Raw genomic sequence first — 26,962 nt, 5'->3', positions numbered from 1 at the left:
CTCCTCAACCCCTAATCTGTCAAATGTGTGCATTGATTGCATCAGATTGAAGCTGGATCAATGACTGTGTACCACATGCCCCAGCGCATTGAGGGAAGGGGTGGGAGCTTCGGGCTTTGCCTCCTCTGGGATATCTAGGCTTGGGGAGTCAGCCTGGGTCTGTGGTTCAGAAAAAAGTCTCACCCAGAGGCCATTCTGGAGTCTGTCATCAAACCCCTATATTCTGATTAGGGGGACTTCTTTGGCATGGTGTGGGCGCCTCAGCAGGGCCTAGCAGTGACCACAGGATGTGAATTTTATGTGGACTTTATTCGGCTCCTCTGGAAAGTGTATTCTTCGGACCCAGCTTGTTTGATTCATCCGGCAGGCACATCAGTTTCTTTTAAGCCAGTTGCACCAGTGGCAGAAATCCCTGTTCAGGAGCCCTCCCATCTGACTATGACAGAGCTTGACTGCATAAGTTGCCATATGGATTTTATGCCTCTTCTGTCTCCTGATGCTGTTTCTATTTTGGATCCAGCTGCTGCCCTTGCTAGAATAAGTCATCATGTTCACCCTGACAGTCCAGATTTGGGTAAGAACGTCATCTGCAGACTGTTTAAAAAAATGTTTATAAATGTCTCTGTCCATCATTTTATTGCTGATGTTCTGAAAGAGCTCAAATTGGAATCTCCACCTTCCACTTTAGTGTTTGGTCATGGACCATTCTAATGTGCCGTCCTCCTTTTTTTCCATCCTATCCACAGCTTCTTGCTCTGGTTACAGAACAATGGAATACCGCAGAATCTCTTTCTGGCTCTCTAAAGCTATTTCTAAGCTTTATCCGCTGACTCCTGCTATTCAGCAGTTTTTTGAGCGACCTATGGTGAATTCCGCCATGGTGCAGATTACTAGGCATACGGCCCTTCCTAGCAATGGAGTATTGCTTATGGACTTTATAATGAAAAAGCCAGTTGATATGGCTGCTTCTGGTATCAAAGCAGCGGTGGTAGCCTCCTTTGCGGTGTGTGCTTGTGAATAGGGATGGAGGAGTAATAGGCCCTGATCGATTTTCAGAGGGTTGTATTCAAGAGGAGCTAGCTAAAATAAAGGTAGACAAAGCGATGGTGTACATCCGAGGGTGCTGAAGGAACTTAGGAAAGTTCTGGTAGCTCCACTGTCTGACCTTTTCAACAAGTCTCTAGAGTCAGGAGTGGTACCGAAGGATTAGAGAAGGGCGGATGTGGTTCCTTTCCACAAAAGTAGAAGTAAGAAAGAAGTAGGGAATTACAGGCCGGTAAGTCTGACTTCTGTGGTAAGCAAATTAATGGAAACACTTTGGAAACAGAGAATAGTCAAATTTGTGTAATCCTGTGGATTACAGGACCAGGGGCAACATGGATTCACTAGAGGTAGATCTTGTCAGACAAATCTGATCAATTTGTTTCACTGGGTGACCAGAGAATTGGATAGAGGATGCGCGCTGGATGTGGTGTATTTAAATTTTAGCAAAGCCTTTGACAGTGTTCCACACAGACGTCTAATAAATAAACTGAGTATCCTTGGGATGGGTCCCAAAGTGATGGGCTGGGTCAAAAACCGGTTGAGTGGAAGATGACAGAGGGTAGTTATCAATAGAGATCGCTCTGAGGAAAGGGATGTTACCAATGGTATGCCTCAAGGTTCTGTTCGTGGGCCTGTTCTTTTTAACATTTTTATAAATGATATTGCTGAAGGGTTGTCGGGTAAGATTTGCCTCTTTGTGGATGATACCAAAATTTGCAATAGACATGCCGGATGGTGTGGATAACATGAAGAAAGACCCGACAAAGCTTGAAGAATGGTCTGAAATTTGGTAGCTAAAATTTTATGCTACCAAATGCAAGGTCATGCATTTGGGCTGCACAAACCCAAAGGAACTGTACAGTTTAGGGGATGAATATACACGATAGAAGAGCGGGACTTGGGTGTGATTGTATGTGATGATTTTAAGGTGGCCAAACAGGTTGAAAAGGTGACGGCGAAAGCTAGAAGGATGCTAGATTGCATAGGGCCAGTAGGAAAAAGGAGGTATTGATGCCTCTGTATAAGACTTTGGTGAGACCTCATTTAGAATATTGTGTACAATTCTGGAGGCCGCACCTTCAAAAGGATATAAAAAGGATGGAGTCTGTCCAGAAGAAGGCTACTAAAATGGTGCGTGGTCTTCGTCATGAGGCGTATGGGGACAGACTTAAGGATCTCAATCTGTATACTTTGGAGGAAAGGCAGAAGAATGGAGATGTATGATAGAGAAGTTTAAATACCTACATAACGTAAATGCGCATGAGTCGAGTCTCTTTCATTTGAAAGGAAACTCTGCAATGAGAGGGCATAGGATGTAATCTAAGGAAATACTTTTTTTACAGAAAGGGTGGTAATCTAAGGATGTATTTATTTTTTACAGAAAGGGTGGTAATCTAAGGAAATATTTTTTTTACAGAAAGAGTGGTAGATGCATGGAACAGTCTCCCAGAAGGAAAACTAATGAGAAAAACTGAAGAGAAAAGGACCAGAGGGCCCAACTGAGGAAATTTTAACTTTTTTCCTTTTTTTTTTTTTTTTTTTAAAGAAAAAGAACTGAAGAAAAAATACTTAAGATAAATTAAAAGAAAACCCGATTTGAACAGAGTCCAAAAAACAACTTCTTCACTCCGCGGAAAACGAAGAACTGAGGATCTAGGAACTGACGTCAGGCAGGAAGGCGCATGCACAGTGTGGGCTGTCTTGAAGCTTTTAAGAAAGTTTAAAGTGTCAGTACACTTCTAGCACTGTTCATTCCGGGCTCTGTAGATGACGCCACCCACATTTGAGAATATGCTGCCTGCTTGTCAAAGGATAAAATTACTGACTCAACCTTAAATTCATTTTACTTTCATTAAATACCCTTCCTGTAATTTTTTAATATTTCATTCATCCTTAAATAATTTTACTGTCAGTAAGAAATGTTTAAAGTGGCTCCTTATCAGTACTACGGTAGAATTTCTGCCCATCATAAGAAAGATGTAATACACTTAAATCAACTTAGTAACTTGTGGAAGCCTTGCATGCTTTTTAGTTGCCTGTCATTAGATTTGACAGGCTTTATGGTTGAATGTCCCACACACTATCCTTAAGTTTACATTGAACTAATTGAAGATCAGGGAGAAATAAGAGGAAGTGTTTATTTTATGTATTTAAAGAACTTATTACCCCCTTATCTCCTAAGCAGCTTACAAGTAAATATAGTAACATAGTAACATAGTAACATAGTAGATGACGGCAGATAAAGACCCGAATGGTCCATCCAGTCTGCCCAACCTGATTCAATTTAAATTTTTTTTTTTTTTTTTTTTCTTCTTAGCTATTTCTGGGCGAGAATCCAAAGCTTTACCCGGTACTGTGCTTGAGTTCCAACTGCCAAAATCTCTGTTAAGACTTACTCCAGCCCATCTACACCCTCCCAGCCATTGAAGCCCTCCCCAGCCCATCCTCCACCAAACGGCCATATACAGACACAGACCGTGCAAGTCTGCCCAGTAACTGGCCTAGTTCAATATTTAATATTATTTTCTGATTCTAAATCTTCTGTGTTCATCCCACGCTTCTTTGAACTCAGTCACAGTTTTACTCTCCACCACCTCTCTCGGGAGCGCATTCCAGGCATCCACCACCCTCTCCGTAAAGTAGAATTTCCTAACATTGCCCCTGAATCTACCACCCCTCAACCTCAAATTATGTCCTCTGGTTTTACCATTTTCCTTTCTCTGGAAAATATTTTGTTCTACGTTAATACCCTTTAAGTATTTGAACGTCTGAATCATATCTCCCCTGTCTCTCCTTTCCTCTAGGGTATACATATTCAGGTCTTCCAGTCTCTCCTCATACGTCTTCTGGCGCAAGCCTCCTATCATTTTCGTCGCCCTCCTCTGGACCGCCTCAAGTCTTCTTATGTCTTTCGCCAGATACGGTCTCCAAAACTGAACACAATACTCCAAGTGGGGCCTCACCAATGACCTGTACAGGGGCATCAACACCTTCTTCCTTCTACTGACTACGCCTCTCTTTATACAGCCCAGAATCCTTCTGGCAGCAGCCACTGCCTTATCACACTGTTTTTTCGCCTTTAGATCTTCGGACACTATCACCCCAAGGTCCCTCTCTCCGTCCGTGCATATCAGCTTCTCTCCATACACAGAGGTCAAATTTTACCACACATTTTTCAATACATTATAAACATCAATCAGCTTTGTTTACATTGCTCAACAAAAAATTGTAATCATTCTCAAACATTTTATTGGATGTTTAACTAGACGGCAAACAATCCTAAAATATAGAAGTTACTTGGAGAAAAAGAAATGTAGAAGAATTGTATCTTTCAATATAGCTTGACTTTTGGAAGGTCAACAGGGAAAAATAAATTTACCATAAACAGCTCACAAGAATGTAAGAAAAGCCAATCTAGATCAGCCCGAGGTCCAACAACACAGTATCCTTTCTCCAACAGTGGCCAGTGTGGATCACAAGCACCTAACAGATCCTAAAAGGTAGATCTATTTCTTAATAGTTCTCTGAAATCCATCGGGCTGATAATTTTTTCATGGCCTTTTCTTCCTGGATCTTGTCCAAATCTCACAAATCCTGCTATATTTGTCAATTTGAACACATCCTCTAGCAATCAATCCATCACACTCAGGATTTTAAAGCTTCTATCGTAGTGCAGTATCCAATCCAGGTCACAATTACCTAGCAATATCTCAAAAAGAATACTCTTTTATGCTACTTAACTTAAGGATAAGAAGTGGATTTTCCTAAGTTAACATAGTAAATGACGACAGAAAAAGACCTGTGTGGTCCATCCAGTCTGCCCAACAGTCACATTCATTCTGAAGGCAACAAACCAGTAGTTACTCTTTTTATTTATTTATTCAATTTTCTATACCGTTCTCCCAAGGGAGCTCAGAACGGTTTACATTCATTTATTCAGGTACTCAAGCATTTTTCCCTGTCTGTCCTGGCGGGCTCACAATCTACCTAATGTACCTGGGGCTAGGTTTAGTATAAGATGCCCCCCCCCCCAAGATAGGTAAGACCTGTACTCAGACGATTTGAACTTGGTATAACATACTTATAATAACACTTGATCTTTTTTGCCACATATGGGACGGAGACCGTAGAAGTCTGTCTGGTATTGTCTACATCACCTCCCACTCCCCCATGGCTGGAGCTGCCATAACAGTGAACTCCAGTCCCCCGCCTCCCCCAATCCATCTTGCCATATACAGGCCACAGACCATAGAAGACCATTATCTTCCTTCCCTGCTGCTGGGCTTCTATTTAAGCACCACTCCGCATCATAAATGAAGATAGTTTTTGATCTGTCAAGATTTGTGTCAAAACTCCGTTACTGTTTTTTGCTTATACCACTTGCAGAGGGAAGGCATTCCAGGCATCCACCACCTTATCTGTGAAGAAGTATTTTTTTTTTTTATTATTATTATTTATTTATAAATTTCAAATTTACAATCAAGATAAATCTTGTTTTTTTTTATTATTTATTTATAAATTTCAAATTTACAATCAAGATAAATCTTGTCTGTGAAGAAGTATTTTCTGACATTACTCCTAAGTTTTATCACCCCACAATTTCGTATTATGTCCTCTACTTTTACTGCTTCTCCATCTCTGAAATAGATTTGTTTGTAGATTAGTACCCTTCAAGTATTTAAACGTCTGTATCATATCTCCTCTATCCCTTCTTTCCTCCGGGGTATATATATTCAGGTATTCAAGCCTCTTCTCATATGTTTCTTGGCACAATCCCGATATCATTTTCATCGCCTTCCTCTGGACTACTTATATCTTTAACAAGGTACAGCCTCCAGAAATGAACGCAGTATTCCAAGTGGGGCCTCCCCAATTACTTTTACAGGGACATCAACACTTTCTTTTTGGTGATTCCTCTCTACGCAGCCCAGCATTCTTCTGGCTATGGCTACTGGTTTGTCACATTGTTTTTCAGACTTGAAATCCTCTGACACTATCATGCCAGGGTCCTTCTCCCTGCATATTCAGCTCCTTGGATTTTTACTCCACAATTACATTACTCTGCACGTCATTGCATTTAATTTTAATTGCCAGATATTAGACCATTCTTCCAATATTCGCAGATCTCTTCTCATGCTTTCTGTTCCCTCCGATGTGTCTACTCTTGCAAATCTTCATATCTATAAAAAGACACTTTTCCTTCCAGTCCTTCAGAAATATCACTCACAAATATATTGAACTGAACGGGCCCTAATACTGATTCCTGAGGCATACCCTATTCACCTTTCTTTTCTCTTAAAAATTCCATTCACCAACATTATATGTTGTCTATCCGTCAACCAATATCTAATCCAGGTCACCATTTTGGGTCCTAACTTCATTCCTCTAAGCTTATTGATTAGTCTCCTATGAGGAAGTTTCAAGTTTATTAGGTTTTTATATACCGCCTATCAAGGTTATCTAAGCGGTTTTACAATCAGGTACTCAAGCATTTTCCCTATCTGTCTCGGTGGGCTCACAATCTATCTAACGTACCTGGGGCTATGGAGGACTGAGTGACTTGCCCAGGGTCACAAGGAGCAGCGCAGGGTTTAAACCCACAACCCCAGGGTGCTGAGGCTGTAGCTCCAACCACTGCGCCACACACTCCTCCTTCAACCAATATCTAATTCAGGTCACCATTTTGGGTCCTAACTTCATTCCACTAAGCTTATTGATTAGTCTCCTATGAGGAACCATGTCAAAGGCTTTACTGAAATCCAGGTAGACTACATTTAGCGCACCCTCTGTCCAATTCTCCAGTCACCCAGTCAAAGAAATCGATCAGATTCATTTGGCACGATTTCCCCTTGGTGAAACCATATTGACTCAGTTCTTGTAACCCATTGGATTCCAAGTAGTTCACTAGTCTTTCCTTCAGCAGACCTTGCATTATCTTTCCAACCACCGAAGTGAGACTTACTGGTCTGTAGCTTCCGATGACATCTCTGTTCCCACTTTTGTGAAGAGGGACCACATTCACTCTTCTCCAATCCCACGGAACTTCACGCGTCTCCAAGGATTTATTAACAAATCTGCAAGAGGTCTCGCAAGAACTTCCCTGAGTTCCCTCAGTACTACTCTAGGATGGATTTCGTCAGTTCCATGGCTTTGTCCACTTTTAGATTTTCTAGTTGTTCATAAACACTTTTTTCCATGAACAGAGTGATATCTGCACCCCATTGATCCAAATAACCAAACTGAGATTCAGGCAATTAATCATAAATTAAGTAAAGTCCACGACTGGTTAAATATTAATAAGCTTTCGTTAAACATTTTAAAAACTAATACTCTTCTCTTCCCCGGAAAAGAGGGAGCACAATTAATTTCTCCAGTCATTATCAAAAACATTCCACTTCCATCAATCACAACTACAAAAATTTTAGGTGTCCTTATAGACAATAAGCTAACATTTCGACCACAAATTAGTGCATTAGTTAAAAATTGTTTTTATAAATTAAGAATGATTAGATCATTGGCCCCTCTTCTTGATATTAGTTCCCTGAACATTCTGATCCATTCACTTGTAATATCAAAAATAGACTACTATAACTCATTATTAAAAGGAATCTATTACAAAGACTTAAAACGCTTGCAGCTTATTCAAAACACGGCTATTAAGATAATCTCGGGCGCAAAGAAATATGATCATGTTACCCCTTTGCTTCAAAATGCCCACTGGTTGCCTGTCTCACACAGGGTAACTTATAAAATCGCCCTTCTGACATTCGAAACAATGCAGACCAACACACCAGCATTCATAGACAGAGTTTTGATCCCATACGACCCTCCAAGATCTTTTAGATCTATCTCTCAATACAACCTTAACATTCCTTCTTTAAAAATTATTGGCACACGTCGCACCTCTACTTTTTCTGTAACAGCCCCTATGATCTGGAATGCTTTTCCTTTATACCTAAAAATGGAAAAAAAACTTAAAAAATTTTAAAAGCAAATTAAAGTGCTTTCTTTTTAAAGATGCTTTTAACTGAACTATTGTATTTTAGTGATCAATTTCTACGTGTTCTTTTTTACATTGTTCCCCGGTCCCTTTTGTGTTTTCCTTATATGTTCCTCACATTTTCTACTTCAATTGTATTTCTCCCCCCTTCCCATTTGTGTCCATGGCCCGTTGGTCAATATTTTACCTAGTTTGTATTGTTGTTAATCTTGCAGTTTTTATAGGAAAGTATGTTTTAATTGTTATATTTTTGTATAAATGTTATTTTATACCTTGTACAACGCTTTGTAGAATCGAAAAAGCGTTTAAACAATAAACAACAATCTACTTCTCTGTTAGCCAACAGAGGTCCTTCTCCAGACTTTTCTTCCATGAACACAGAAGTATTTGTTTAGCACATGTTTTTTTCTTCACCACTTTCCACATAGTTTTCAGCATCTTTGTCTCAATTCCATTTATAGTTTTCCTCCTTTTCCCAATATACTGAGAAAGTCTTACCTCCTCTTTTTACCTCTCTAGCCATTTTTTCTCCCATCTGCGCTTTTGACAATCATATTTCTCTCTTCAGTTCTTTGAGTTTTATCTGATATTCTTTTCTGTGTTTCTCTTCTAGTGTTCTTTTATATTCCCTGAGCTCTGCCTCTTTTGCCTTTTTTTTTCTGTGACCTGTTTAGAAAATCATAACAGTTTCATTTTCCTCTTGTTTTTATTAACTTTCTTTACATAGAGTTCAGTTGCCATTTTTATAACATCTTTCAACTTGGACCGCAGTCTTTCCACTTCCCTTAATTCCTCCCATCTCATCAGTTCTTTCTTCAGGAACACTCTCATTTTAGTGAAATCGGCACCTTGAAATCCAGGACTTTGAGTTTAGTGTGTTCACGGTCTGCTTTAGCTTTTATATCAAACCATATTGTATGATAATTACTGTTACCAAGGTGGGCACTCAACACAGACATTAGGCACACTTTCTTCATAAGCTTCTGAATCTGAGTATTCAGAATATCAGCCAGATAAGACACAAGTTGATGATTGACACACTTCTTTGATTGTTTTTTTTTCTAGTGTGATGTAGTTTAAGTGAAAATAAAATTATCTTCTTAAAATGAAACTGATAAACACTGCAAATGATTATTGGAGTATTCCTCGTCTGTAATGAAGTGCATTTCAGGAATATTCTGCTGATACAGGTTATACAGTATAGTTAACTGGACTAAGTACTTGCTAAGTTAACATTTTGTATTCTCTAGTTTGCTTTCTAGAGTTGTAACAGGGATACAAACCATAACACTGGTGTTAATAAGCTATCAAAGTGGTGTAAATTTAGGTAGTTTTCTGGCCTTGGAGGGCTTACAATCTGAGTTTGTACTTAGGCAATGGAAAGTTAAGAGACTTCCCCAAGATCACAAGAAACTTCAGAGAGATTTTAACTGAGCTTCCCTGCTCTGTCCACTTTTCTAAACATTAGGTAGCTACTCCACTTCTGCATTTTTTAAAATGAGAGATTTGTATTTGTATACGGAGCAAGGTAGAAACGGCATTCTAATGCAGGTATAGGCTTTTTAAATTCTCCCACTTTCTTGCTAGATACAAATACATGCATACTTGCCAATATAATGTTGAAGTGTTCTCAAGCAAGCTTAAATGGGAGAGGTAATTTCGGTTTTTATTCTCCAGCAATAATCATGGTTTTCCCATCAATGTGGACAATTTAATTATTGTTTCAGTATGTTTAAGTAATTTATAAAGGTAGAAATTTGAAGTAGGAGTGAAGTCCCTGACCCTTATTTAGTGATTTGAAATATCATTTGCTAATTCATCTGATTTTCTTTTTTTTTTTGCCATTGTTTTATTTTTTTCCTCCCTCCTACCCTACCCCCACCCCCCTCTGTTTATTGCTTAGAAAATCTGCAAGCAGGTATGCAAGTTCACAAGCAGCAAATGGAGGTCTGTAGTGACAGTTCTAACCTGGCATTTCGCAACGGACACCTCCAGTCAGGTGGGTTTCCCTTGCACCTAATAAATTTGGGGGTTATCTGCTAGAAGTATCTGTTAGAACAATTTATACCTAATAAAGGCTGTCTTTTACTAAGCCGCTGTAGAGGCTGCTTCTGGGCGCTAAATGCTTCACCGCTCATAGAATTCTATGAGTGTTGGAGCATTTAGCGCTCTTGGCCATGGTAGAAACCGTGCCGAGCTCTATTGCTTATAGCGAAGATGCGATATATAAGCCTAAGGTTTAGTTTAGAAACCTCTATGGCTTAGTAAAAAACAGGGGGAGGGGGGTCCTTTTACCCCCTTCATGCAGCATGCACAGTATTGAAACTATCATTTTTTTAAAGCGTCTTTGTAGATACTAGTCTTATTAAAGAGTTACTGCTAAACATGTTGTCATCCTCATTTGAGTTTAAATAGGATTAGAAGTCATCTTTGTTTATCCCTTTTACTTATTTAGATACTTTTGCCATCTTACATGTGCACCAGAGGCAAGATGCAATATAAAATGAAAAATCTCAAGTTATAAAACCCTTGGAATGCCTGTGCTTGCAGTATGAAACTTGCAAGCAAAAATTTAAAAAGCATTTGTTAGTTTCTTCATGGTTTTTTTTTTCTTCACTTTTTTATTGTCTTAAGTACTACATATACATTACATATTGTTTATATATTTTATACTTAATATATATACTGTACTATGTATATGGAGTATCATATAATTGTGGTTTGTGTGCATCAGTTATAGTCAATTTTACATGAATTATTTTCTACTTATGTCCTGTAAATGACAATAGTAGGTACAACTAATGTAGGCCACTCAAAAACAAACAATCCCCACCCTCCAAACCAATAAACAAAAAAACCAGAAATTCCACCTGGTTCTCCACCTTATTCAAACTACAAATGGCCCACAGTATGAGCCAGATTGTGGAATTCAGCAGCCTGCAGTATTCTGGTATGCATGTTGCTGAATCCCATCTTACAGGAATAACGCTGTTTGCAAGGAATTCTATGAGCATCGGAGCTAATACCACCACAGCTGGCAATTAAAAAAGCCTAATGTGGCTCCATAAAAGGGGGGGATTGTTAGTAAAACATTTCCATTTTATATTTTCTCCCACAATAAGGGTAAATTCCTTTATCTGGAAGAAAGTGTTACAAGTCATACATGCACCGCATTTATAATGACCAAGTGACAAGCTAGAACTTGACTTCTCTCTTGGTATATGTTCTCATAATGAAGCTGGGCCTAAAATCTCTTAAGTTCTTTCACAAACCAAAAAGCTATTCCTAAGCTCTTATCTTTGAATGTCAGATGAAGTTGCATGACGTCCTATCATTTCTTTATGATATTTGCAACTTCTGAACTATAAGCCAAAAACCTTAATACAAGTTTCAAGTTTATTAAAAAAATTTTATACCACTTAATCAGGCTTCTAGGTGGTGTACAATACTAATAATACAGAGAATAGATACAATAAAAACAAATTATAAAATTAACAAAGATGGACAATACTAGGGAATGTTAGTACAACAAATTACTTGACTTACGGACATACACCAAATATAAGGAGATGGGCAAGAACTACAATATTTGCAAAAAGAACATAAAAGAGAAGAACGATGGGCAGGGTAAAATCAAAAGAGGATTGTTTTGTCCTTAAAAGGGCAGTTTTTATCCAAAAGCGTCTTGGAACAAAAAAGTTTTTAGGCTAGATTTAAATCAATCTAATACAGATATTGTCCGTAGATGATTAGGCATAGAATTCCATAGGATAGGTGCTGTAATAGCGAAATTGTTAGATCTCATGGTGTTAATTAGCCTTAGTGATGGTATAGTAAGGAGATTCTGAGACATAGAGAGAAGAGTTTTGGATGGGTTATACAGAATAAGAAGTCTGTCGATAAACTCGGGCTGGTTATTTTTACGGATTTTAAATGCAAGGAGTAGGATTTTGTAACTGATTCTGTGTTCTACAGGTAGCCAGTGTGCATTGAACAGAAGAGGGGACACACGATCATATTTTTTTGCATTGAAGATGATTTTAATCGCTGTATTTTGTATTATCTGATGGCGTCTTATTTCTTTTTTTGTTATACCATTGTAGATGGCATTGCAATAATCTACAAAGGAGATCACGAGTGAGTGAATTAGAGTATTCAAAGATGTGGATTTGAGTAGTTTGGAAAGTGAACAGATCATTCTAAGTTGATGGAAACATTTCTGAATGACTGTACTAATGTGGACGTGATAAGTAAACTTGCTATCCAACCGTTACCCCTAACAGCTTTAAGGTGGGCACAGTTTTAATTGGGAGAGACTCAAGTTTTATGGGGGCCTGTAGGGTCTGTCCATCTTTGAAAGAGAAAATCATTAGTTTTGATTTGTTAATATTAAGTGAGAGCATGTTTACGCACTAATATCATACTGATAACTTGCTGTATGTGATGAAGAGCAACATAGATACACACTTTCCCTTATGGGACAGTGTAAGAAGGGATGAGCAACATCCCTTCTTACATATTAGAGCACTCTGGAATTATTTATATCCCTCTCTCACTAGGCAGAAGTCAGTCATAAGCTCCTGAATTTACTACCAAAATGCTCACATATAAGCAAATTATTTACAAGCCAATATAGTCACTAAAGCAGTGTCTTGCAAACTTTGCGAAGCCACGCCACACTAAACTGGTGGCCGCGGCTTGAGGGCATCCGGAAATATGCGGACATTCATGTGAGGGATGTCATCACATCGATGTCTGCACATGCATGAAGTCCCTCCAGATGGGGCCCTGAGCCGCCAATAGGGGGTGCTGGAAGGGAAGAGGCGTGGGGGAGGAAGAGAGGCACCGGCTGACTTCCTACAAGATGTGCCTCTCGCTTCAAGGCAGTCAGCCAGAGCCTCTCCTCCCTGGCATCTCGTGGCACACCTGGAATTTTGGGTGGCACACTAGTGTGCCACGATATACTGCACTAAAGTGAACATTACAACTTGTAATGTCATTTTAGAGTGCATGCATGTAATATATAAAAAGCAACACTAAAGGTTACTGTAGTCACCACTGATCAGAGTAAACACACATGCCCTGTTCAAAAGTGGAAGAACATAAGAATAGCCTTACTGGGTCAGATCAATGGTCCATCAAGCCCAGTAGCCCATTCTCACGGTGGCCAATCCAGATCACTAGTGCCTGGTCAAAACCCAAGGACTAGCAATATTCTATGCTACTGATCTAGGGCAAGCAGTGGCTTCCCCCATGTATTTCTTAATAACCAACTATGGACTTTTCCTCCAGGAAATTGTCCAAACTTTTCTTAAGACCAGCTACGCTATCTGCTTTTACCACAACCTTTGGCAACGCGTTCCAGAGTTTAACTATTTTCTGGGTGAAAAAAAATTCCTCCTATTGGTTTTAAAAGTATTTCCCTGTAACTTCATCTAGTGTCCCCTAGTCTTTTTAATTTGTGACGGAGTAAAAAAATCAATCCACGTGTACCATTCTACTCCACTCAGGATTTTGTAGACTTCAATCATATCTCCCCTCAGCCATCTCTTTTCCAAGCTGAAGAGTCCTAACCTTTTTAGTCTTTCCTCATATGAGAGGAGTTTCGTGCCCTTTATCATCTTGGTCGTTCTTCTTTTCTTATAGAGCTTGTATTTATACCTGATAAAAGCAAACTGCTTCTTCCTCTGGATGGAGGGTGGGTCATTGAGTGTTAGAGCTGGCAGTGCTGACTAGAAGATGACACAGCAATGGAGAGCTATGAACAAAATGTCTTACAAGCTGAGGAAGACACATGAGAGAATTACAGCTCAGATCTGATTGGGTTATCAGATGACCTGGTCCTTGTGAATTTCTTTTTTTATCCAAATCTGGCAGAGCCACTGACCCTGAATATAAGATAAACAATTCATTCTGTTCTGGACATTCTGAATTCAAAATCCACAAGAATGTCGCTCTGGAATGTTTTCTTCAAACACCTTTCTGCAAATATTGGATCAACTTGACCAAGAGTCATTGTTTCACAACATTAAGTACATGATGCCACGATTGCTTACCCATTGTATCATTGTCAGTGAAGAACAGGACTTCCCTGCTGAAGTTGCAGTATTTTGCAAATGCTGATAGAATTCATGCTGTATTAAAGCATCTTATGGACTATGAGAGATATACCAACTAGCTTCATTATAGCTATATAGGCAGGGGTATAACCCCTTCAAGGACATCATAGTTTTTTAGACCAGTGAATGAAAGTGGAGCCCATATTATGATGCAGTATTTATGTACCTAGTGTGGACATCCAAGATCTTGTCCTTCTACCTTTTTTTCCCCACCAACTCTGAAATTTTTAGGCTGTTTACCTTCTAGGCACCTGTTATTAAGGTGGCATCCCTATCCATAACCATTTTAAATTTGCCCTGATGCAACACTAACTGCCAAAATGTGGGGCATATGGATGATATTTTAAAGTGTATTGGATTATTCTATTTCATTTCTATCTAAGGTTGCTTTTAATAAAATTAGATTTTAGTATAGTACTGGCTTGTTCTATGCTGCTCTTTTATGTGATGGTGCTTGTAGTACTTTGGCCCTCTTATTTTCTTTCGCCATTATTGTACATCTGGTTTGTAATGCAAGAGGCTTTCTTTTTTAATTACTCTTTAGCAACATAAAACTTCCTACTCTCTCCTTTCCTTTTCTACAAATCAGATATGTTGTGAATGGTAAAAAAACCCCAAACAAACCCCGTTTTCCATCAGAGAACACTCATTACATTTAAGCAACTTTCTTTTCACAAAATTTCTCTCTCAAGGGAAATGGGGCAGATCAGTGAGGCATGTGAAAAGTATGTGGTCTGCAAAATCTGATACAGTGGTACCTTGGTTTATGAGCATAATCCGTTCCAGGGTCATGCTCGTAATCCAAATGCTCGTTTTTCAAAGCAAAGTTCCCCATAGGCTTTAATGCAAACTCTGAAGATTTGTTCCACAACCGAAGTTTCCAATGGTGGCCTAGGGGTAAGAACTTGACTGCGGGTGCTGCACAGCAATTCCAAAGTGTTGCCTTCCTTCCTCGGGGTCCCCATGCGGCTGCCCTCCTGCTTCTGCGATGCCTCTGCCGTCCGTCAGCGCTCTCCCGACTCCCATCTAAACTGGCCATCCTGAATGAGCATGCGCGCGACTTCTCTCTCCTCTCCTAAGGCAGCCGCTCCCCCGACAACACGCTCACCACGTACAAGCATGCAGGACGTCCTTGTACATGGTGAGCGTGTTGTCGGGGGAGCGGCTGCCTTAGGAGAGGAGAGAGAAGTCGCGCGGATGCTCATTCAGGATGGCCAGTTTAGGTGGGAGCCGGGAGAGCACCATTGCTGAGTGCTCGTTTATCGGGGCAGTGCTCGGTTTACGAGACAAAAGTTTGCTGAGTGTTTTGCTCGTCTTGCAAAACACTCGCAAACCAGTACACTCATAAACCGAGGTACCACTGTACTTCTGAAACAGAACCCACCCTGTTGCTTTTCATGGCTGTGGGCTCTGGCTGAGTCATGTTTTGTAATGGTGGAAATCTCTTCAGAGATATGATCAAGAAAGCTGTGGAACTTACAAAAGACAATACTTGACATATATTTTACAGCGGTCTGCCTAGAAAACAGCTTTTTTCTAAAAAAAATTAATAAATAAAAACATCCAAGAAAACAAACAAAAAAAAAACACCTCAGGCTATATTTGCCTAGGATCAGTATATATTTATTTATTCATTCATTCATTCATTTTTATAGCCCGTCCTCCCCAGGAGCTCAGAACGGATTACAAGGATGCATGCACAAAGTTTTCAAGAACAGAGATATGTACATTACAGAGTCAATAACATGCTACAGGATCATGCTGCTTGCCCTGTATCGGTGGCATGGAATGTTGCTACTATTTGGGTTTTTGTCAGCTACTTGTATCTTGGATTGGCCTCCATGAAGACAGGATACTGGGCTAGATGGACCATTGGTCTGACCCACTAAGGCTATTCTTATGTTCTTGTGTGTTGGTAGCCCATGTGATATCAGTCTTCATCAAAGAGATTTGCAAGGCTGCGATGTCCATGTGCTCATATCTCATTACTGCCTAGAGCAGGATACCCAATGTGATGGCCAGTTCAGTCAAACAGTACTGCTGAGGTTTTTTGGTGTCTAGAATCCAACTCTATCTTCCTAAACCCTAGTTTTGTTTTGTTTAAGGTTGCTGCTTCATACCAAGTTTCAAGTTTATTAAGATTTGTTATCAACGCAATATCATATACTTCAATGCATATAACAATTTAAAAAATAAAAATTAAAAAAAATGGGGAGGACAAAACAAGACATTGTAAACAAATTATTTACGTTCTAATACAAACTGGTACAAAAGGCAAGGGAGATGAACTACAATCTTTAAGGAAAGAAAAAGAAACATTTAGGGAAGAACACATATGGTGGGAGCACGTAACCAGAATATAAACTAAAATAAAGAATAATTTGGCGACCTACTCATAAGACTCATTAAAGACTAAAGATTTAGTACTTCATAAGTTATGCTTTCTATGTTTTGAAAGCGTCCTTGTACAGAAAGCTTTTTAAGGAGCGCTTGAATTTTTCTAAAGAAGGTTTATTACGTAAATATAGTGGTAAATTGTTCCAAAGCTGGGGTGCTATGACCGAGAAAATAGTGGATCTCCTGGTCCCTATTATTTTTAGAGAAGGAATAATTAAAAAATGTTGTTGTGTTGATCTGAGTACCCTAGATGAAGAATATGGTATCAAAAGACGATCCAAAAATATCGGCGCATGTGATTGTTGAATTTTAAATGTTAAAAGTATGATTTTAAGTTATTCTATGTGTGATTGGTAGCCAATGTGCAGATTGTAAAAGTGGTGTAATGTGGTCATATTTTTTTGAATTTGTAATAATTTTTATTGCTGTATTTTGTATTATCTGTAGCCTTCTTATTTCTTTATTGGTTATGCCATGGTATAAAGTATTGCAATAATCTAGCCTAGAGATGATTGAGTGGATTAAAATGTTGAGAGCTTCAGGTTTTAGAATTTTTGATAATGATCTGATGAGACGTAGCTTATAAAAACAATTTTTAACTACTGAACTAATTTGGTTATGATAAGAGAGTTCCTGATCTAGTGTTACTCCCAATATTTTTGTTGTAGTTACTATTTGAAGAGGGATGTTATTTAGGAGTATCTGTAATAATAATAATAACTTTATCTTTGTATACCGCCATACCCAGGGAGTTCTAGGCGGTTCACATCAATTAATCAGGTTTACAAGCAACAAAGTCGTTAAGTTAAGCATGAAAGGAATATAAAAGTCCTTGGAGTTAACAGGTTGGTAATGAACAATAAGAAGGAGTAAGAGGAGAGTTCAGATCATTGGTGGATGGGATGAGAGAAGTGGAAGAAAGGGATTAGGGGGTCTGTCTGTGGAATAAGTGAGTTTTGAGTAGTTTTCTGAAGTCGAGGTAGGTGGGGGCCTCGAGCACAATTTGGGCTAGCCATGGGTTCTGTTTGGCCGCCTGGAAGGCGAAGGTTTTGTCGAGGAACCTTTTGAGGTGGCATAGTTTTAGGGAGGGGTAGGCGAATAGATGGATTCTGCAAGAGTTCTTATTGTTACAATTCAGGTTGAAGTGAGGGTTGAGGTAGCTCGGAAATAAACCAAATACAGTTTTGTAGCAGAAGCACGCAAACTTGAATAGGACTCTAGATTCAAATGGCAGCCAATGTAGTTTGTGGTAGAAAGGGGTGATGTGTTCCCATTTATTCAAGCCAAATATAAGGCGGACGGCGGTGTTCTGGATCAGTTTCAGTCTCCTGATGGTTTTCTTCATGGAGCCCAAGTAAATAATATTGCAGTAGTCTAGGATGCTGAGAATGGAGGATTGTACTAGCAGGCGGAATGAGGTGTCGTCGAAGTATTTTTTTTTTATGGTGCAGAGTTTCCAGAGCACCGAGATGCATTTCCTGACTGTAATATCAGTATGTTTTTCTAGGGATAGATGTTTGTCTAGGGTGACTCCCAATATTTTTAAGGTTTGTTCGAGGGGGAAAACCGTTCCTTTCACTTGAATTGTGGTGTCTTTGATTTTGTCATTGGGGGTGGCTAGGAAGAGTTTGGTTTTGTCAGGGTTTAATTTTAGTCTGTAGGATAGCATCCAGAGTTCTATCTGAGTAAGTAAGTTTGAAAGAGAGGTGAGCAACTCTGGTGTGAGACTGGTTAGTGGGATGACTATGAGAATTTAAGATCTTTTTTCCATGGGAAAAAAATTACAGAAGATTTTGTTGTGTTTAAGGCCAACATATTGTCCTTAAGCCATTTGCTGATTTGTTTTAAATTATTATTTACTTTGGATCTGCTGAGTTTAAAGGGTACAAAAGTTGGATGTCATCCGCATATGCGAATGAGGAAAATCCAATAGACTGACTGAAGGTTAGGAGAGGTGATAAAAAGATATTAAATAAAAGTGGAGAAAGAATTGAACCTTGTGGGATCCAAAAAGAGTTAGTGAAATTGCTAGATGATGAATTATTAAAGATGACTTTAGCTGAATGTTCTTGAAAGTATGATTAAAACCAATTTAATACTTGGTCGGAAATGCCAATTGAAGATAATCTTTTTGATAAGTAGATGATGGTCTATGGTATCAAATGCCGCAGATAAATCAAGTGAAACCAGAAGAACAGATTTATGGTGATCTAAATGGTACTGTATATTAGTTGCGAGTCCTATCATGGAATGTTCAGTTGAATGATTTCATCTAAAGCCTGTCTGATTGGGATGTAGTATGTGAGTTTTTTCTATAAAGTTAGTTATATGATTAAAAACAACTTTTTCTATTAATTTGGCAAGGAAAGGAAGTCATAAAGAAGAAGAATACAATCCCGGTTCGAAAGAGCTTACAATCTAAACAGCCAAGACAGACAACCAGGACGCCATGGATATAGTTAAGGGGAACGGTTAATCAGCTGGCTGGGTTGGAGGGTAGAGGAGTAGGGTTAAGGATTGAAGGCTATATCAAAAAGGGGTTTTCAATCTGCTTTTAAACAAGGAGAGGAACCACATCCGCCCTTTTCCAGTCCTCTGATACCACTCCTGACTCTAGAGCAGTGGTTCCCAAACCTGTCCTGGGGGACCCCCCAGCCAGTCAGGTTTTCAAGATATCCCTAATGAATATGCATAAGAGAGATTTGCATATAATGGAAGTGACAGGTATGCAAATCTCTCTCATGCATATTCATTAGAGATATCTTGAAAGCCTGACTGGCTGGGGGTCCCCCAGAACAGGTTTGGGAACCATTGCTCTAGAGAATCATTGAAAAGGTCAGTAAAAAGGTCAGTAAGTGGAGCTACCAGAACTTCCTTAAGTTCCTTCAGCACCCTCAGATGTACACCATCTGGCTCCATTGCTTTGTCACAAACACAACTCACTGAAAATCAATCAGGTTCTATCATGCCTCCATCCCGATTTGCGTTTGTCTTCTGCAATCCCGCTCCCTTTGCTTCAGCTGTGAACACAGAACAGAAATATATGTTAAGCATTTCAGCCTTTATCAGCTTCTACATTTTTCTCCTTTTCACCTTCGAATCTCACAATGCCACTTTTGCATTTCTTCCTATCACTGATATATCTAAAAAAATGTCTCTCTGTTTTACTGTCAGCTATATTTCCTTCCATTTGCATGGGCTCATTTAAAATTCCTTCAACTCAAGAGTTACATACTATTATTAAGTCACTGAATACTAGTACATCACCACAATCGTAGTCTTTGACCTTCTTCCCGGTACATTCTAGGATGCACTGGGAGTGGCCTAAGACCAAATGCGTAAGGTCACTCTTATGGGAGGAGCCTTAGGTCCCTCTCTGGTGAATCCCAGAATGCACTGGGAAGGGGAAGGCCTGCCATTTTGGAGTGGCAGGCCTGCTGGCCAGACTTTCTTCTAAGAAGTGTGGGGGTGGGTGGAGGGTATCAGGGTCAACTTAAGGGTGCAGGGTGGAGGTTTGTAGGTTTTGGGGGTTGTCTGGGGAGTTATGGTTTGCAGGGTGTTGAGGATTCGGGGTGTTGGCAGCAGGAAGGCGTGGGAATCCCTTCTTCCAGGTTGCTTCAGAGAAGGGGGAGAGGGGTGTTGCCGCTTTGGAGGGGGGATCGGCGCCAGGAGGGAGTGGTATCCCTCATGCTGATTTCTTGGTATGTGTTGGGGGACCCCTGCTGCAGCCACTCTGCTGATCGCAGCAGGGGTATTTTTCTCCCGATCAGCTGAGCTGGCAGGCCTCTCTGAAGTTGCAGCTTTGGGGAAGCCTGCCAGCTCAGCTGATTGGGGGTGCCCTTTCCACGATCAGCTCAGTGGCCACGTCTATTTGAAATGTACATTTCAGGTGTCTGTTGCGGTCCTAGGGAGATGCCTAGGGCTGCTTAAGCTCACCCAAGGCCATTTCTGGGCAAGCCAACGCCCAGACTTAGGCGAGCTTAAGTGTCCCTAGACATCTCCCTGCCCACGTGACAAAAGCCTACAGTGTAAGTGGCCTGCCTCAGAGTTTTGTTGTTTGTTTGTTTTTTTTAAACATGTGTCCCAGTTGGCTGCCAGGCAGCAGTAGGATACCTACCACCACCTAAATCGCCTGTTTATAGAATCTGCCTCTAGATGTCTGTTCAACATTGGTCTTCTCAAACTCCAAATCTGCTGTCAAAGATCACTACAGTTTTGAAGTCATTTAAATTTTGCTTTAATTAATTTCATCCTTTTTCTATCTCGTGTTCCTCTGTTTTTTCCTGCACATTCTTGAATTCTAGCAGTTTCAGTCTTCACAACCTAACCTACCATGGGAGGTCATTCTAGCCATGCACTGCCATCAATTATATAAGACCAGAACAATAAAAACAATGGAGTGTTTGACCATTAAAGTGGATCTTGTGAAACATCTCAAAAAATGTTTTAAAGGAATATATTTGAGCAGCAAGTGCATAAATAATATGGACCTTTTTCAGTACAGATCACATAAATGCAATAAGATCCAAATCTAAATTTAGTCCACTTGGATTGATGGTTTTAAAGTGAAATATAATTCTCTGTTCTATCTTCAGCAATATAGTGTCTGACTCTTTCCCTCCCCATCTCCCCAAGGGATGGAGATGGATGTTTTATTGAGAACCAAGAATCTGTACTGGTTGAAGCTGTGGTTGAACTTAATGGAGTATTCCACTAATGGTTTTACCAAGATCTTTCATTTGATTGAGCATCTCAGTGCCATCAATCACTTTTCAGATTTACAGTTAGACAAATTTTTTATGATGAGACGCCCCTTGTGGATTCTGTATATAGTGACGATACTAACATTACAAACCACAAGGATAATGTCATAAGTGGTGTGCATATATTCTTCTTACTATAAAATGCAGAAGTAGATCCTTCAAGTACTTGTACTTGAGGTTTTTGTTAGAAAAGCACTGTGTGCCAATGATTCTTCAGAACATGTACAATTTCTTTAGCTAGTTGATTAAATTCAGTTGTGTAAATTATCCTATTATGCTTCCTTATCATTCTTGCTTACAAGTTCATACTTATTGCATTTTTAAGCCGCCTTCTTTGTAACTCCTTGGATATCTTTTCTTCAGAGAACCTTCCTTTCATTTTGATAGCCTATTTAACAAAATCAGATCTGTCCGTAGTCGTCTTAATCGGCAGCTATCAAATTGTAATAGTTTATTAACATCAGTAGGCTTTATTTAGCTACGGGTTTTCAATTTGCATTCTTCATTCTTAATTAGAATGTCTGAAAATGCAATCTCTTTCTCATCGTACTCTAGTTACAAGTTTCAAGTTTATTATTTGGCTTGATTAACCGCCTTAAACAAAGTTTCTAAGCGGTGTACATTTAAAAAGTTACATAGATTAGGTAACAAAACAGTCCATACAATTAATAAATAAACTTATTATACTAAAATTAACATTGTTAAACACAAGGTAAGGAGGGATGAAATACAATTTGTAAAGTAAAGAAGAGACATCAAAGGAAAATACAAAAGGGTAATAAGACATTTAAGGGGAATAAAATAAACAAAACAATAAGATAAAAGATTAACTTGCAAATGCATCTCTAAAAAGGAAAGTTTTTAACTCGTTTTTAAATTTTACAAACTCTTTCTCCTCCCTTAAAAACATAGGGAGGGCGTTCCATGTCTGCGGTGCCGTACAAGAGAAGATAAATTGTCTCCTTGTATTGATTATTTTTAGAGAGGGAATAGATAAAAGATTTTGTTCGGTAGATCTCAAGGTTCTCTTTGCAGAATAAGGGATAAGTAATCTAAATAAAAATGCTGGGGTCTTATTATATAAAGTTTTTAAAATAATTGTACATAATTTATGAGTGATTCTATGCATAACAGGAAGCCAGTGAGCCTTTTTAAGGAGTGGTGTTACATGATCAAACTTTTTGGATTTAGTTATTAATTTGATTGATGCATTCTGAATAATTTGTAGTCGTTTTATTTCTTGTAAAGCAATTCCTTTAAATAGGGAATTACAATAATCGATTTTAGATATCACCAGAGAATATCACCTTTCCAAATGAAGATATCATCTATGTACCTTTTCCAGACCAATTATTGATCTGAGTAGGGTGATCTCTCAGCAATTTCTCCTGAAAGTCTTCAATTTATAAATTGACTATTCAAGGGGCCATAACACCAAACTGAAGGTACAATATTACATACTTGTTATATATTGAAAAAAATTAAACTTTACAATGCCAAATGCTATAAACATTTCAGTTTATTAAGACTGCTGTTATTTTGGAAGGGGAATAAAAAAACATTCATGTATTCCAATTTGGAGCTTAAATTAATAAGCATTTCTCCCCAAAAGAAACATATTTAAATGATATTTCCTTTAAATTTTCTTTTTGATGTAAGAAGATTCCAAATTAGTTGAAGTCTAAGATATTTATGGGCATTTTTCTGAAAATACTACCTACTTACCTCTCTCTTTTTATTTAATTTTCAGAAAGTGGAGCTGTTCCAAAAAAGAGGGACCCATTAACTCAACCAAGTAATTCTATTCCTCGTTCAAAACCTACTATGAAAACAGGATCTACAGGCCTTGTGGGCCACCAGAGGACACCAAGCTGCAGTGGGCTGTCTAATATTCCTATAGCCAAGCAAGCAGCTTCCCCTTCCATGAGTCAAAAGGTATGTCATTAGAATGCATGGCACTGCTAATTTTAACAGGATGGGATGATTTTTTTTAATATTATTTCAAATTATATGCAAAATGTGAAACTTCAATTGGAAATAGCTCTGTAGCAAATCATAACCAAAGAAGGAACAGAACTCTTTAGTCAGAATATTAAATATGTACACTAGCCATTTTACACTCAGGTCTACTAATAATCATTAAAATAAAATAGCACAAATACAGACAAATAAAATTGCAAAAATGAAAAAGGTGACTGACTAATCTGGCTGTACTATTCCTGTCTCCTAATACATATTATATTTAACTGTTAGAGAGGGGAACTGGATGTCCCAGGGAACTGTTCAGCTGTTACTGGACAAAAATCAGGTTAACTCCTCCAACTTATAAAACATTTATTTTATGCTATATTATTTAATTTTCTCTGCAGACAAACAGGCCTTCTATTTTCACAGTTGAGTGACATCATCCAATGGAGTGTGGCATAGTGCTAGCTATCTATAAGTATGTAGCAATTTCTGTCAGCACTGTACCATGCCTTCCTGCCCAACTTGTGAGCAGAGTTCCCTCAGTCATGTTTTATCTGCAGAGCAGACGGGCGCACGGTTTTGTCTCTCTAGTTGCATGCTTATTGGTGCCTTCCTATTGGGTTTGTTCATTATTTTGTCTGTCTTTTTGGGTACTTTTTTCTAAATATTCTCTCCTGGTATTTCCTTGAGTTTTGCAGCATTTTTAAATGTTTTTTACTTTTTTTTTCTACTGCTAGGCCTGTTTTGGGGCCTGAGCAATACCCCCTTTTTCAGCTCATCATTGAGGAGTTTAATTTGGCTGTGATTCTTTTTGCGATGGCTAAGATGATCCTCAGTGGCTTCAAGAGATATACCCATTGTAATTGAGTTATCTTGGTATTGGGCATTGGGCACCTTGAACTTAACCATGACCCTAATGAGTGTTCTCTCTGTTTCATAATGCAGATCAGAACTCAGGGCTTGGCAGGTTCAACATGAGTAGCTGTTTGGCTCTTCAAAGGCCAGTCCATCAATGTCGGCATTGGAAGCATGGATGTTGATGGCTGCCTAGGCATCGGATAACACTGGGAGTGCATTGGCATCAAGGGGGTCTCTTCCTCATTCGACATCAGGTGCTGTCAGCCCTGAGACCAGTCAGCATTGAAGGACCATGATGCTGAGCGTTGGAGGGAAGCCCAAGAAGCATTGGCATCACTCTTCCTTGACACACAGTGCCGGGAGCACAGGGACTTTGAAGACTCCGATACCCAAGAAGCAAAGGTGTGAATGTGCAAGTTGCCAGGCAGCCTGGTCCCTGCTTCTGATTCTGCACCAACACTTTTTTAGGTTGTCCCTTTACTGGCTCCCCAGCTTTTGCTCCTATTTCAGATGAGCAATACCAGATAATCTTCAGAAAGGAACAAGTTTAAATCCTGCAACTGCAAACCACTCTGGTATTGAAGGCACTTGCACCTGTAGAGGCTCGTCCTAGTTTCTTCCTGAAACTCAGCCAGAATCTGTGTGCAAAGCCCCCAACATTGATGCCTCGAAGGGTGTTGAGGTAGGCCTTAATGCATACAGCACTGCTATCGACATTTTGGGAGGGAGCCTCCCCAGAGTTGAATGGTAGGGATGTAGCTCAGCACTCGTAAGGCACGTGGACTTCACTCCACTAGTGTGAGACAGGCTAAACTCCTCTCCATTCACTCCAACATGGGAAGGAACTTAAAGGGACCACTTTTGGAAATCTGATGAGGATCCATGTTACTTCTTTGAGGAGGTATTGTATGGCATCCCATCTGACCCGTCACCACTTCAGGAGAGAAGAAAGTCTCTACCAGAGTCTCTTTTTCCTTCTCTGGCTTTGTCAAGTAGATGGCTTTGGCCATCCCATTTAAGTTGGACTCAGGAAGAACCTAGGGTCGAGATGTTGGACTGTGAGTCTCTTTCCAAGGATGGTGTCACAGTGCCATTGTATCCTTTCCTTAAAGACACACAGTTGAGAAATTGGAAGACCACAATTTCAGTGCAGGTTGCATCAAAGAAGATAAATACTCAATACTGTATCAAAAATGCTCCTGGATTTGAGAGGACCCAGTTCCCTCACCACTCTTTGGTGGTAGAATCTGCTCTCAAGCAATCCAAGAGTGCTAGGACTTATGCCTCGCCAGAACCTTGGATCTGTTTGGAAGAAAATCTTTTCAGGCCTTGATGCTGATCTCCCACATCCATTCCTACCAGCTCTCTATGAGCATGTACTTGAGGTCTTTAGCTCACAGAATGCTATCTATGGCTGAGTTTTTCTCACAGGAACAGACTGAAGAGATTCGCTAGCTGGTCAAGGAGTAGCTACAGTGTTGAAAATATCTAGCCAGAAGCACATATGATAGCTTTGACATCACATCCATATTTTCTGCTATGGGTGAGGGGATGTGCAGACTCTCTCTTGGCTGTGTGTCTTACCTAGAGAGACTTGCAAACAAGGTAGAAGAAGTGGCTGATCTTATAAAGACATATATACACCATCTGTTCCCGGTCTCAACAACCTGCACCTGTCTCCTCAATTAGGAGGTTTTCTGGCAGATAAATACTTTGTCCCTATTACTTTCAAAGGTGTAGGTGCCTGCATTCCATCTTGCCCAGCATTCCCATCCCAGCATTTCCGTCAGCCTTACCAGCAGAATACCTAACTGGATCCCCATTTGAAGCAGGTGACGAGCTTTTCGCTGGCTCCAGAAGAGCATAGCCACTATGAAAGTAACTTTCCTGGTTGACCAACTAGTGGTGGGGAGCTTGAATTTTTACCATCAACACTGGCCCCTTGTAATCTCCGACCGGTGAATTTTCAAATAGTCCGTCTCGGTTATGTTCTGAATTGGCATCATATACCACCAAATTGCCCACCAAGATCATCAATCCTCACCTCTCAGCATAAGCAGATACTGTTTCAGGAAATCTCCGCCTTTTTGATGGCCAATGCGGTTGAACCCATGCCACCTGGGGAAAAAGGGAAGGGATGCTATTCCAGGTATTTCCATGTGCCCTAGAAAACAGGGGGATTCCATCCCATCCTAGACATAAAGGCCCTGAACAACTTCCTGGTCAAAGAAAAGTTCAGGATGCTTTCTCTGGACATCCTACTTCCTATTATTCTGGAAAAATATTGCTTATGCTTTCTGGACATAAAGGATGCCTACACTCACATTTCAATACTTCCCATTCACTGGAGGTATCTAATCTAAATTTTAGATTTATACACTAGATCATCTCTAAAGATATAGGGCTCGACTTGGTTTACAATAAAAATATGTTTACAAAGATGTGTTGATTTTAAGATCATTAGGAGTTACATTCTAAAAAACATTGAAACATCATAGTTTTTAAAATTTTATGGAAAACCTGAAAAAAAATACATGATCATATCTGAATGGCAAGGTCATTCCATAGTGCAGTCAATAGGAAGGAAAAAGATTGAGTAATTTTGCCGGTTGATCAAGAACCTTTGACTGAAGGAAAAGAGAACTTATGAATATGAATAGTTCTACAACCGAAAATGTTTGAGGAGTTTAAGGTTAAGGGTATCGGAGACTCAAACAATCCAGATTTTGAATAGGGAAACATTACTACCAGTACCATGTTCTGCCTTTTGGCCTTATGCCAGTTCCCAGGGCTTTCACCAAATGTCTAGCGGT

The 26,962-nt window shown here is 39.5% G+C and overlaps 1 protein-coding gene across 3 annotated transcripts in view; it reads left to right on the top strand.

Moving 5' to 3' along the window:
• SPAST (spastin) overlaps nucleotides 1-26,962 on the top strand; it is a 232,165-nt gene that overhangs the window by 47,249 nt on the left and 157,954 nt on the right. For 2 of the 3 annotated variants that reach the window (XM_033936523.1, XM_033936525.1), the window contains exons 4-5: nucleotides 9,948-10,043; nucleotides 23,074-23,258. In XM_033936523.1, the coding sequence (XP_033792414.1) occupies nucleotides 9,948-10,043; nucleotides 23,074-23,258 (281 nt within the window). The remainder of the gene's footprint in view (nucleotides 1-9,947; nucleotides 10,044-23,073; nucleotides 23,259-26,962) is intronic. The other variant, XM_033936524.1, reaches the window with a different exon arrangement.

Source organism: Geotrypetes seraphini, chromosome 3 (genome assembly GCF_902459505.1).
Source record: "Geotrypetes seraphini chromosome 3, aGeoSer1.1, whole genome shotgun sequence".
NCBI lineage: Eukaryota > Metazoa > Chordata > Amphibia > Gymnophiona > Dermophiidae > Geotrypetes > Geotrypetes seraphini.
Note: the sequence above shows the minus strand (reverse complement) of the source record. Positions and strands in the feature narration are given on the sequence as shown.